Raw genomic sequence first — 13,670 nt, 5'->3', positions numbered from 1 at the left:
TGAAACCTTGAAAGTTGAGTGTAGAAGCATTGATTGTGTTGTGTGCTACCATGGCAACTACGAGAACTGAAAGAGCTCTGAAATGAGACAGCTGTTCACAGCGAGTTAGCCACGTTTGTTTCAAACACATTATATAATATATAAAACTACGGGTTGCAACAAAGCAAGAGAGAAGCTTATAATAAGCATATTATCAGCATGTTAATAGCTGCAGCAATATGCAATAATCAAGAATAAATGATTATATAGTGTCATGGCTTTGCAATCTAAAAAATATAATTATAATGAAAGTCAATGGGACAAAAACAGACACCATATATATATTTATTTATATAAATAAATAAATAAATAAATAAATAAATATATAAATAAATATATATATATATATATATATATATATATATATATATATATATATATATATATATATATATATATATAAAGCATTTTTCCAAAATATGTGTCAACAATTTGTCAGCAAAAACTTCCGTCTGCTGAAACGAAAAAAGCTGTGCTCAAATTAAGATTCAAAATCACCCCAGAGGGCGCACAAGGGTTAACCTGAAATCTGCATCTGGCCTTGCAGGTTGTCCCGTTATCAGCAGTTTAAAGACTTTCAGAGGAGGATCCTGGTGGCCACAAACCTGTTCGGACGAGGAATGGACATCGAGAGAGTCAACATCGTCTTCAACTACGACATGCCGGAGGACTCGGACACGTATCTCCACAGGGTGCGTTTCTGCTGGGTTTATATATTCGTAATGGTTGAATTGACCAGTCATCTCATATCCTAATAATGATATACGTCACAATATAGTGCCATTCCTGTAAAAATCAATTAATTGATATAGATAGACCACATGTAAAGCACTTATTTCATTTTAATATGTATTCTCTTCTCATTCATATGCAATCCTATATATTAATGCAGAAATATAAAAGAAATATGAATAAAATATCAAACACTTCAGCTGATTACAGCTCCAATATATATTTAAATAGAAAAATAATTACTAATCAATGCCAAATGTAAACCTTGTACTTTTAAAGATTGCAACTCAATGCTGTTCATGTTTCTGTCTGCATCTCTAATGGTGTGCTCATATAAATTATGAAAATATTACTGTAAACTGTGTATTTTGCGATGTTGCGCAATGACCTATAGAGCATAATATGAAATGATAGACCTTTGTTTTTGACCATAACATGTATGCAGAGCTCTGCATATAGCTCCCACATTCATTGAAACTCTTGTCCCGTTCGCAGGTGGCTCGTGCGGGTCGTTTCGGCACCAAGGGTTTGGCCATCACATTTGTGTCAGACGAGACAGACGCCAAGATCCTGAACGACGTGCAGGACAGATTTGAGGTCAACGTGGCCGAGTTACCAGAGGAGATCGACATTTCCACTTACAGTGAGTCTGCAGTCTTGTAATGATAAATTAAATTAGATCGTTCATTTCCATTATGTCCATGACTAAGTTTACATGGACACCAATAATTCGATTTTAATGAGATGAAGACAATACTCTGATTACGAGTTGACCATGTAAACCGATTTTTGATTAATTTATTCAGATTAAGGTCATAATAAAACTAAAGAGAAATCTAATTAAGACGTGTGGAGTATGCCGATTTTAGTCACATTATTAAAGTGCATTACAGACATGTAAACACCTTAGTCGAATTATTACCGTCATGTAGGGCTTTTTGTCGCGTTTTTCGACAGGATAGTCCACAAACACACGGCTGTTTGACACTATTTGCACCTACCAAGTCAGTGCAGACCACTGACTCTGGCATCGTGAAATGCAAAGATTTATTTATTTTTTCTTCCATTCAGCATGCGCTATGAACTTCTGTTAAAACAACACTCTTCCAGCAGTTCATAGTTGCATCCAAGATCTCGTTTGTCATGGGGGACATGCCTGAGTGAAAGTGCCAAACCGCAATTAATGCCTAGTTCACACTAGAGGATTTTAAGCCTGATTTGAGCCTGATTTGGAAGTTAACGAGCTCGCCGACAGATCGGGCTGTGATCGGGAAGAAATCTACGGGTGCTCGGCGCTCGCCGCTCTTTATGTGTGAACTACTGAACAACACATCAACGAGGCTCGCTGACGCGTCGCCGACACCTCGCAGACGGAAATCCAACATTCAGCATGCTAAATATTCCAGAGCAGTCGGCCGACTCAACCCCACGTGTGGTCAGATGTAGTGACGAGCTGCAGCCAATGAGAGAGCAGATCAGCATGAGCTGAATGGCTGTGTGTTCAGGAGCTCAGTAAAACATCTGTGATTGGTCAGAATAAGCATCGGTGCACTCGCTTCATTCTGCGTTAGCACAGACATGAGAGTAGGATATATTAACAGTGGAACTAGAATTCTGTAACTATTAGAATTACCATACTGCTCATTCTGACGGTTCTCATATAAAACGCCATACTGTCACAACATATTTACATTCAAAGCTATTATTGAGATATTAAAATTAAGGTTTGAATGTCTGGCATCATATTTAATGACACCATTACCCTAAAAATATAATATTTTTTTGGTAATAAAGCCTATAAATATGTAGTTAAGATACTAAAACACTTAAAGGTCTTGGCTTTCATTTTCACTTTCAAACAGGAGCTATTCGGCACAGAATATGCTGTTTTGAAATATCTGAAGTAAATTGATGTTTTTGCCATCAGAAAGTTTTGTTTATGTTAGCAGGAAGTTGCCAGGCAAGAAAATGCACACATATTTAAAGTCACAGTGAAAAGTATCAGACATGCATGCAGTCATTTTGACCAATATGGTAATTTAAGGCAGAAATGCTCAGTTCTTTACTGTTTTGTAATAAAAAAATAACAATGTCAGAAAGAAATACACTGATAGTTAGAAAACGGCAGGGTGTTATAGATATGTTAGTTTTATTTCAAAGAGTTATAAAATTACAAAAATTAAAAACTCTGTGTATCTATCCACTGGAACATGCAGATGAGTGATTAATGCGCTGATAAATCAGCTGAATTGACGATGTTTTTAAATGCTTTCTCCGAAGCTTGAAAAGCTGTCAGTGATGTCATCAGCACACAAGCAGCCAATAGTGTTCAGCTTTTTCTGACGACTCCTCCCTCAAAATTTCATTGGCTGTGGTTTAGTAGCTTGAATGAGCTGATGGGGAATGAGATGTTGTCAGATCATGTAGTGTGTGACCCCCCCTCTTGTGGATCGTTCACAAAGTGTTGCGTAGTGTGAACACCACAGAGATCAAAAGACACAAAGTCAAGTCATGTAGTGTGAACGGCACAGCGATCTGCTGATGTTTACAATCCTGTAGTGTGAACTAGGCTTAAAGTTGACATTAATAATAAAACACCCAAAATTACACGAAACTTCGGAGGAATTGTGGATAGCGCGGTGACGCAATGACGTTAATCTAAGTATGTGCTATAACGTAAAACACGATCATGAAAAATACATTCAAAAAGCAACTCGTGTAAACACTTTAATCTTAATATTGTCTTAATCAGATTAAGGCAAATAGTTTGATTACTGATGTCCATGTAAACGTAGTCACTGTCATTATTCCATTATTATTATTATTCCATTATTGTTTCTAGGGCGACGTCAACCAGTTTGGCGTTGTACAATGTCTAATGTGAAACATTGCGATGGTGTAGGCAGCGGTGAATTTATTTGTTTATGGATATTTCATTTATAATGATTAATTGTAGTCTACCGTTTCAACTAGTTGACCCGCATGGTCTTGGTTTTACCCTTGACTAAATCATAAATAAAGATAAGGTACACACAAATGACCACTAGTCAATCACTTTTTCTGCAGGACTCTGGCATGAATAAGCAGAGTGATGTGTCATTATGGCGTCCACAAACTTGGTTTGTAAAAAAAAAAAAAAAGGTGCACAACCAAAAGTATCTGAGGTTTAGCAAAAATGACTAAGCGTGAAAGTGAAAGATTGAAGCAGTGTACTGACGTTGTAACGAGTTACCTGATAGATTCAAAAGACAGAGTCGTTAGATGTAGACCAGATGAATTAAATGTCATGTTTAACAACAATAGTGAGACGCCATCCAGCATGACATCATTGATAAACTGTCTGACGTGCACTGCTCTCTGGGCAGGCTCTGCATCGTGATGTCTAATGGCCATCAGTGATGGATGATGACATTAGCTATGTTTCCATGCACCTATTGTTATGCGCATTTTGCATATGCGCATAAACAGTGGTTGATGGAAACACCATGATGCGCATATATTTTGAAAATGCACAAACTGAGTAGGATAAACTTTTTTTATTCTACAAGAAAAGATGCGCATAAACTGATGGAAACGCTTATCGCACAAATTTCAGTATGCGCATTACAAGGTCATGTGATTTTGTTAAAAGAGATCACGCGAGGATGAAAATCTGTGTAAATCGACAAACCAGCAGGCTGAGCACACTAACACACCTGAGATGTTTTGGTCATTCTAAAACGCCTAACCGTTTAAGAATTAGTGTTATATTATTAATGACCTCCAGAATCAAGAGCATCTGCGCTCTGCATCTTACACCTTCAAACGCTACCGCGCATTCACTGCCTGTCAGGGTTACCTTTTGAGGCGCAACTCATTTGTTAGATGAAGAAAAGATTGACTAAGCTTCTTCTACTTTGGCAAATTAGGTTTTTACTGTTGATATTTGGCGCCAGTTAATCAGGAAGTGACTATTTTGTTTGATTTGTTGGATGGAAACGCTGGTTCATTCTCACGTCTTTTATGCGATAATCCAGTTCATACGCATTTTTGGATGAAGACATGGCTAGTGTCTATCGACCCAACCCTAATGGTTTCATTGTCAATGTTCCGTGTCATTATTCCGTTATTATGTTCCGTTTTTCCATTATTATATTCCATTATGATGTCGCTTGGTTTTGGAATATGGAATTTTAAAAGGTTTGGAATATCATGGATTGTTTGTTTTTAGTTTTACTGCACATTTTAATCAATATTGTGTGTATTCTCTATTTATCAGTGAGGTTTTATGTTTTGCCAATTGTAATGACTTGTCTTTTTTGATTCTTTTCAATCTAAATATATTAAAGCAGATGATCAAAATTACAGAATTGTACAAGGGAACTTGTGGATCTGTCAAGTATAAATCGGCCTTATTCTGCTTCAAACTACCATAAGTGTTGAATACTTTACTCATGATTTCTGCAGGATAATGAAGACCACAACTCCCATGGTTTCACACTCGGTTACGCCCTCATCAAAATGAGCTTTTGTTTGTTGTGAATACATGCCCTCTAGTGGCCAATGTTACGATGCTGTGCCTATTAAACGTTCTAGCAGGGTTTAATTGGATATGTTCGGCTTATTACATTTAGAATAATTTACTGGTGAATCAAACTATTATAGAGTCAAACCAATATTTTACATATTTGAGTGTCTGATTTATGTAAGGTCCCTTTGTTTTTTATAGCCTGATCAATATATAATCTCACCTAGTTCACCTTTTATGTAAATAAGCAATGTTTCACATCAAAAGCCATCATAATTTGGAAGTAATTGACTAGTTCTATTTGAATGGGCGTGGCCAATTGCAGACTCCCAAGTAAACAACTACTGCTCTAATTGGCTAACAGTTTCGAGTATTAACAAGGCTAAACGAGCAATGAAGTAGAAATGGGTGATTATCTTCTCTGGAGGTGGGGCTTATCCACTGTTTACATCATAGAAGTAGAATAATTCAGAAGTTGTGGTTTTGTCTTGAATACAATTATTAAAAAAAGACATTTTTTTAAAGAACCACAACAGTCTGAGTTCTGAACCTTATAAAACTTATTAGATAGTGAGAGATCAAGGAAATTTTGGTTTCTTAGTTCATGACCCATTTTAATGACTTTTTTTCTCTCTCTCTGTGCAGTTGAACAGTCCAGATGAAGGTCTTGACGTTCTCCGAACAGCAGCAGATGGATCATGGCGGAGCGCTGAACCTCCGATTTTAACGCCTCCTTTTTACCTCAAACCCACAGTTGTTTTTACCGCTTCTCTCTCTGAGGAATGGGCGAGATGTCTGTTTTATGATTTTTGTCCTGATGTTTTTGTTTTTGGGTTTTAATGAAATTAAAACTTTTTATATACTACACATTGACTTATTGTGTTTCTTCCGAGAAGTGCTAGTGCAGAGATCCGGAGATCTACCATCCAGTAGAGTTTTACTCCAACCCTGATCAAACGCACCCCAACCAATTGATTAGGACCTGAACATTTTATTCATTTTCTTTTCGAGCCCCTTTTGATAATCTGGGGTCGCCGCCAACTTATCCAGCATATGTTTTAGGAAGTGGATGCCCTTCCAGCTGCAACCTATCACTGGGACACATCCATACTCTCCCATTCACTCTCATACACTATACACTACGCATGTGTTTGGACTGTTGGGGAAACCAGAGCACCCTGAGGAAACCCACGCCAACACAGGGAGAACATGCAAACTCCACGCAGAAATGCCCACTGATCCTTGCTTTAAGGAGACAGCGCCACCCACTGGGCCACCCCAAGACCTGAGTAGCACTTGATAAGTACAAGCAGGTGTTTGTGGGCTGCAACTGAAATCTACAGGAAGGTAGATGCCCAGAAACCAGGTTGATCACTGCTGATTTAGTCAATAGTGGTGTTTAAACTAAAGTGTTACCAAATAGTTCATGCGAATGTGCAATGAAATAAGCAATTTACAGCCGAAAATAAGTTTTAAATCAGTTTATTTGATTGAGTGCTTCTGTCTTCAGAGCTAAACTGACTGAAACCCATGACTGCCGTTGCTGCTCCATCTTTGAGTGATAAATATATCAGTAATTGGTTTAAAAGCCTGTTCAAATATGTTTTAATAAAAGCAACTCTGCAATTATGCTTAATTGGTAATCAGACAGCAACCACATATATAATAAGGGCATTAGCCTTCTCAACGTTTGTATTTGGTTGGTCAAAGTTATTGAGCAGTAGACTATAGATACATTATAATAATTTGCATTTAATTCTGTCATTTAAGCCCTGTTGTACTCCTTCATTTGTATGTGCTTTTAGTAAAAACGTTAATATAAATGCATCCTCGTACGTAACGTCCGCCATGTTGAAACGGTCAGAGCGTCAGGCCACAGTGAAAAGATGCCACTTTGCCAACACGAGTGACGTCCAAAGATTACATGGAGAAAAAGGCACAGGTGAGTGCTGCTCTCTTATATTTGTACAGCAAAAGGTTTTAATGGTCATTCCTTAATGTTTTGTGATGCATTTAACTTGTTTAGTTGTATTTTATTTGCAATAACAATAAGCTGAAATAGTCATATATTGTGTGGAGCATTCAGAAATGACCCGTTTTGACCGTTCCAATATGGCGGAGTGCTTATTCGGTCGATTTAAAAACAACAACAACAACAAAAACGCTATAATATGGGTTTAGGGATATAGGGCTGTCTTACCCTGTTCAACAAAACATCTTAAACCAGCCTAGTTTAACTGGTTGGCTGATTTTAGAGGTGTTTTGGCAGTTTCTAGCCTGGACTTAGCCGGTCAGGCTGGGAGATGACCAGCCAAAAGCAGCTATATCCAGCTTAAACCAGGTTGGTCAAGCTGGTTTTGACTGATCATTTTCCAGCCTGACCAGCTAAGACCGTTCTGGAAATGACCAAAACCCCTCTAAAACCAGGCTGGTCGACCAGCTAAAACCAGCCAACCAATTAGGCTGGTTGAAGCTGTTTTTTTTCCCAGTAAGGTTTAATGATGTTGCGTGCCGGTGGTTGAGTAAACCTAAAGGTAAGGTCAAAATAGTGAGAGTCCAGACAAAAGTACATGTACAGTAAATGTTTGGCTGCTGCTTTATTGGTTCTTCATGTTTTGGTCAGGACATTTAGGAGAGTGTTTTACCTAAACCATAGAGTTACTGTAGTTAAATCATGGTAATTACTCGGTTGTTTGCTACATTACCCATATAGTTTAACCCAGGGCCAGTCCGTGGCATAGGCAGTATAGGCAAATGCTAAGGGCGTTGTACATCCAGGGGGCGCCAGAAATGAGCGGGGGTAAGTTGGTTTTGTCTTCAATATTCCTGACACACATTCAGTGATAGATGGCAATAACTCAAAAAGCTGGTTATGTTTCACAGTTGTCTTTTTCTTTTTTTTCGCTCGATATTACGAGCACTGCTCCGTTTAGCCTGGTATATGCGTTTAGCCGGGAGAGCTGAGCTCGCGCGGAGTGGAGCTCTCCGTAAGGGACCGTCGGAAAAGTGCTTCTTTTTTTTCGTTTTTTTTTTTTTTTTTTTTGCTCTATTCTGCTTGTTTTATTTTAAACACAACTAGTTTTCTCTTAAATGAGCACAACAGTTACTAAAGTAGTCGAATGCTTCATTCATTCATTATAGATCTGTGAATTCTTACATTAACACCTCTGTTATCAAACAAAACACAGTAAGAGATTAATTTGCTGCTCTTCACTAAATAGCAAATACAATTAAAAGTTAAATAGATTTTATAGCTTTATTTATTTTCTGTATAGGCCATTAATTTTAATAGGTTAAACCTTTTATTTTATTGCCAATATTTTCTATTGTTTGCTATGTATTCTATCAATTGAAGCTATTTGTTGTCCCATATTTTAACATCCCAACGTTGACAGACATGACAACAATGCTAATCATTAAATAGCTATAGTGCTATCTGTTAGTTTTAACGTCAGCTAATGTTATGGAAGGGCATAGATGTTATGGAAAATAGTAATAGTAATGTAACTACCCCATCATTCCTTCCTTAAGCAAATGTGTAAATGTTAGATCTATTCAGCAATAATGTTAATTGCATTGGCATATTTATCTGACATTTTTCCAGCTTGTAGTAGTCGATCAAAAAGCTGTTTAGTTTCTTTTGACTTTACACTAGCAGTGGAATGTACTGCAATATGACGGGGCGCCATCTGAAATCTTGCCTAGGGCGCCAAATTGGTTAGGGCCGGCCGGGCCTGGTTTAACCTTAAGAGCCTATAGTTTAACTGTGGTTATACAATTGGTAATTTATCTGTGGTGGGAAAAATGGCAGGGCTCGAAATTAACCTTTTTTCTTGGTAGCACCGATGCTCCTAACTTTAAAAAGTTAGGCGCATCAGCCAAAATTTAGTCGCACCCACCAATTATGAGCACCGTTACTACAAGTTTTATACAAACATATTTATTGCATTTGAAATCAACAGTAATCAAACTAACAAGCAAAAAAAAAAAAAAAAAAAAAAAAAATATATATATATATATATATATATATATATATATATATATATATATATATATATATATATATATATATATGCAAGTGTGAGGAAAATATGTCTCAACGAAATCCCGTTATCACAAGAAAATAGATTTTATAACATGACTGAGTGACTAAAGCATACACGGAGCGCTCACCGGCCCTGCACGCACTGCTTAAATGAATCTGTTAACGTTATAACTGTGCTGTTCTCACAAGTGCTGTCTGATATTGCATTGATGCTTTTGACATACTGTACCTTATTATATGCATACGTCATGTTAATAGCAATACTTTCTTTTCATGAGTAGCGATATTAGTTTACTCAGTGCAAGCCCGTTTGCGATGCCGATGGTGTACGTGGTGTTAAATTTTACATATAGCTGTCCCTTGCACGGCGGACAGCATCTAGCGATTAAATGAAGGATTAAACAGAAGCTCTCGTGCTAGATGTGGCAAACTGTTACCTGAAAACTCCATCCCACAGACTTTTCATAGCGGACTTGAAGCCAACGGAGTCTTTTATCCACTCTTGGAAAAGTGTAGATGGTGGACTAACATTCAGCACATGATCACAACTAAGATGTGTCATTATTTATAACTTTAGATGCCATGGTTTCTAAAACAAAATCTGCCAGTGTCATTTTCATTCTCATCTTTAGCGCTTTAGTTTTTCGCGGTAGTAGCTCTCTCTGTCATCCCAAGCAAGAAGGCGCTGGCTGAGTGATTGACAGCTGACATTAACCAATCATTCGCGTTCAGTGCTAGAGCAGTGGTGGGCCAATAAGAAGAGCGCGAAGGCGGGGCAAGCATTACGGACTTGTTACTGTAGCAAGATGACATGACAACTGTTTTAAACCATTCCTGAGCACTGCGTTTCCCGTTTCAAGTGCAGACAAAGAGCTTAGAGAGATGCATTCTGCGTGAATGTCTCCCGAATCCGCGCATGTGGTGAACATTTTGCAGTAAAAACTGGTCGCACTCAACAATTTTAAGCACTCGCAGAAATGCTCCCAAATATATTTTGAGGTCGCATAGATAAAATTTCGGGCGCATATGCGACCAAAATGGTCGCAATTTCGAGCCCTGAATGGTATACTATAAATTAACTAGACTCAAACCTAATGGTTAGGTTGCATGAAATATTCCCTAAACGGCAGCTGTAATGAAAGCTAGTCTCAAATGTCAGAGTATATAAATGCAAAACAGCAGTTTCTCTTCATGATTGGATGCTCGAGCATATAACTTAAAGCACAACCTGTGTATTATGGTTTTTAACTTTCTAAGATACTTCAACGGTAAAAAAAGTTACTGTAGTAAAACTGTGGTAACCACTAATTACTCACTTGTTTGCTACATTACCCATTTAGTTTAACCAGGAAAGCCTATTTGTAGTAAAACTGTGGCTATACAGTTGCTAATTAATCTGTGGGAAAAACAAATTAGTACCATAAATATACTATAGGCTCAAACCCATGGTTAATTTGCATAAAGTATTCTCTGAACTGCTGCTGAAATTAAAAATTCTCAATTGTCAAAAATATATAAATACAAAACGGCAGTTTCTCTTCATGATTGGACTCTTGAGCATTTAACTTATCTAAAAACATCACAACCATTGTGTAACATGGCTTTTTCTAATGTGTATATTTGTTTCTCCATGCCTGTTCAAACCCTGTTTTTGGGCTAAGATGGCATCACGTCACCTCCGTCAGTTCATACACTGGTGCCAGGCAGAAAATAGAGGCCGATGCATCCTATAAAGCCATCACATGGTAGATTACAGAGCAGACTCGGGCAGCGTTTCAGAGAGCCGTCCCACCCATTACATCCAAATTACATGTTTGCATCAGATGCTGGTGTTTGAAACATATTTTTATTGCAAACCAAGAGGGTTACTGGGTTTCTTTCTGCTCCCCCTAAAAGAAGAGGATTGTAATTAGCCGCGAGCAGAAGAGCCGAGCAAATATGAGCAATACCATGCAAAAGTTTTTACCAAAATAGTGAAACCTTTTTTTCTTGTGTATGCTTGTATTTTACAGTACCGCAAAATGTCGCCGTCAATGTTTTCAAGCATTTATATTTGATTTACCAAAGTGCCAATTTCACATCAGTCACTTCCATAGTGAAGATTTCCCCTCATAAATGCACAAATGTCAAATAAAATCAATGATTTTTGTTCTATAGAGAGCAACTCTTATGCTTTTGATTAGCATTGTGTCTTTTGGTTTGTGTATGTTTAATTCACAATTTCTGCAAAGCATGTTGTAGACCGTAAACTCAGCATTTATAACAGCGCATGCTTATTTTCCTCATTTAAAATATTAAAAATGTTAATTGATTGATATTTATCTGAACCCATAACTCATTCGGGAAAATATAAACCGATGTTTTAATATAACGTTAACACACACACACCTACCGGCCACTTTATTAGGTACACCTGTCCAACTGCTTAACGCAAACTTCTAATCAGCCAATCACATGGCAGCAACTCAGTGCATTTAGGCATGTGGACATGGTCAAGACGATCTGCTCCGGTTCAAACCGAGCATCAGAATGGGGAAGAAAGGGGATCTAAGCAGGCCCGGCGCCAGGAAGTCAAAACTGAGGGGGCACTTTAAATTCATAGGGGGGCACTAGACCTGGTGACTGATTTTGGTCTCTTGTTTCTTTCATTTAGGCTATTTATTCGCATTTATTATTACTTTGCATTACTGCCTAAGTTACTGACCTAAGGCAGTAATATAGGCTACGTTTTAATAGTAATAACAATACGCAGTTTCGCTATTACGAATTTTATTAACGATGGTAATGCATACCGCTTATTAATGCAGACGGATGGTGGCTTCTAGAGATGCGCGGTTGGCGGTTATAGCCGCGGACTCCGCGGATAAACCGCGGATCGGGCGGATGACGTTACGAAAAAATAATATTTTAATTAAATTCGGGCAGGTGGCGGGCGGTTGTACTGTTTTATATTCATAGCTGGCGCACCAACGAAAAAGCCTACGACTGACTTCACAGAATGGGAGGTGGAATCGGATACATTAATTCTGGATGAAGTGTACAGAAGTATTCCTCTACAAACTTCCGTATAGACGGATCAGCAGAGGAAAACCTACTTTCCTTTTGGGAGAAATAAGGACAGGCATTCCCACGATTACAGAACCTTTCCAAGAGAATTCTATGCATTTCAGCAACAAGTGCTGCGAGCGAGCGCTCCTTCAGTGCAGCAGGGCGCAGTGGCTATGCAGGCGCTCCCGTCTGAATCCTGACACTAGATGCTATTTTATTCCTGCATTGTGCCAAGAAAAAATCAAACTAGACCTAAGGTCAGGCATATTAAACCAATTAGCCTATGTTATTTAGGCTACAAATATGTTCAATATAAACTTTTGAGTTCGGTCAGCTGATAACTTTACGTTCATATTGGTTTAGCCTATTCTATTCTAGACATGTTGGCCTCGCTTTTACATTCCGAGGCTAAGGTTATTTTGCCAGAATTTCTTTGTCGCAAATTTAATGGCGTAGTATTTCGTTATGCTTCAAGTTTGAGGGGAATGGGGATGATCCTAAGTCCATGGGTTATTGGGGCACTTGTCATACATGCACTTTAGCTTGGTCAGGTTCGCTCAAAGAGGGATGGCATATCTATTTTTCTAATTTAATTTCTAATTGTGGGGGTGACTGAGCCTACAAGGCTTAGGCACGATATGATGTTTTTATTAAAAAATTTTCAACTGTTTGCCAAAGCATGCGACTATAGCCTATGCCTACATTAAGATATTTATGTTAATATTTTTTTACTGCCTGTTGTTTCTTTTGGCATATAAAATAGGTATTGTCTGATAGAGATATAAATAAAGGATCATCTGTGTCGCAGAACTGTGTTGTTTCCGATTTCTACAAGCTCAATAACATCCACAGCAAAAAATAAAAAATAGTTGAAAAACTGTGCCCATTAATTAGATGTGGAAGGCAAGCAGGTACGTTTTTGGGGTTGCTATGGACAACTACAAATGTAAACATTATTAGGCTATAATGTAAATGACTTATTCTATCTATTTACTAAAAAATTAAGTGAAATAGGCATTTAGTAGTAGGCTAAATAGCAGCATGTTGAAATGATGTGTCAATGCGTTTTCTATTAGGCTACAATAAAAAAGTTGTACAGTACAGTGCGTTTAATTTAGGCTATTTATTTATTTTTGTCCCTGTGCGCCGATTGGAGACGGAGTTCACTGCTGATATTCTGAGAGCTCGGGTGCTTTTCATTTCTTATTTGTGCATCCTCGTTTCCTTTCCTTGCTTTCTTTCCTCGTGTTTCCACCCCACCGGGATAACGTTACGAGGGAAAGACGCAAGGAAAAGGCT

At 38.0% G+C, this 13,670-nt stretch overlaps 1 protein-coding gene and 1 long non-coding RNA gene across 3 annotated transcripts in view; one reads left to right on the top strand and one right to left on the bottom strand.

Annotated features, from left to right (window-relative positions):
* Window positions 1-6,145, top strand: part of ddx39ab (DEAD (Asp-Glu-Ala-Asp) box polypeptide 39Ab) — a 31,232-nt gene extending 25,087 nt beyond the window's left edge. Inside the window, exons 8-10 of one of the 2 annotated variants that reach the window (XR_012398268.1) lie at window positions 587-731; window positions 1,267-1,947; window positions 3,341-6,145. Coding sequence is in view for 1 of the 2 variants with exons in the window: in NM_212977.2 (NP_998142.1) it covers window positions 587-731; window positions 1,267-1,414; window positions 5,924-5,940 (310 nt within the window). In the remaining variant the exon portion in view is untranslated. 2 annotated transcript variants of the gene reach the window in all.
* Window positions 6,146-6,744: 599 nt separating this feature from the next.
* LOC141381099 (uncharacterized) lies at window positions 6,745-11,875 on the bottom strand. Its single transcript, XR_012400714.1, has 2 exons — window positions 10,393-11,875; window positions 6,745-9,091 (listed from the first exon to the last, which is right to left on the bottom strand). It is a non-coding gene; the product is annotated as an uncharacterized lncRNA (long non-coding RNA).
* Between the last annotated feature and the right edge of the window lie 1,795 nt (window positions 11,876-13,670).

The sequence above is a fragment of the Danio rerio genome, chromosome 3, assembly GCF_049306965.1.
Source record: "Danio rerio strain Tuebingen ecotype United States chromosome 3, GRCz12tu, whole genome shotgun sequence".
Taxonomy (NCBI): Eukaryota; Metazoa; Chordata; class Actinopteri; order Cypriniformes; family Danionidae; genus Danio; species Danio rerio.
This window is presented reverse-complemented; position numbering and strand designations above follow the sequence as displayed.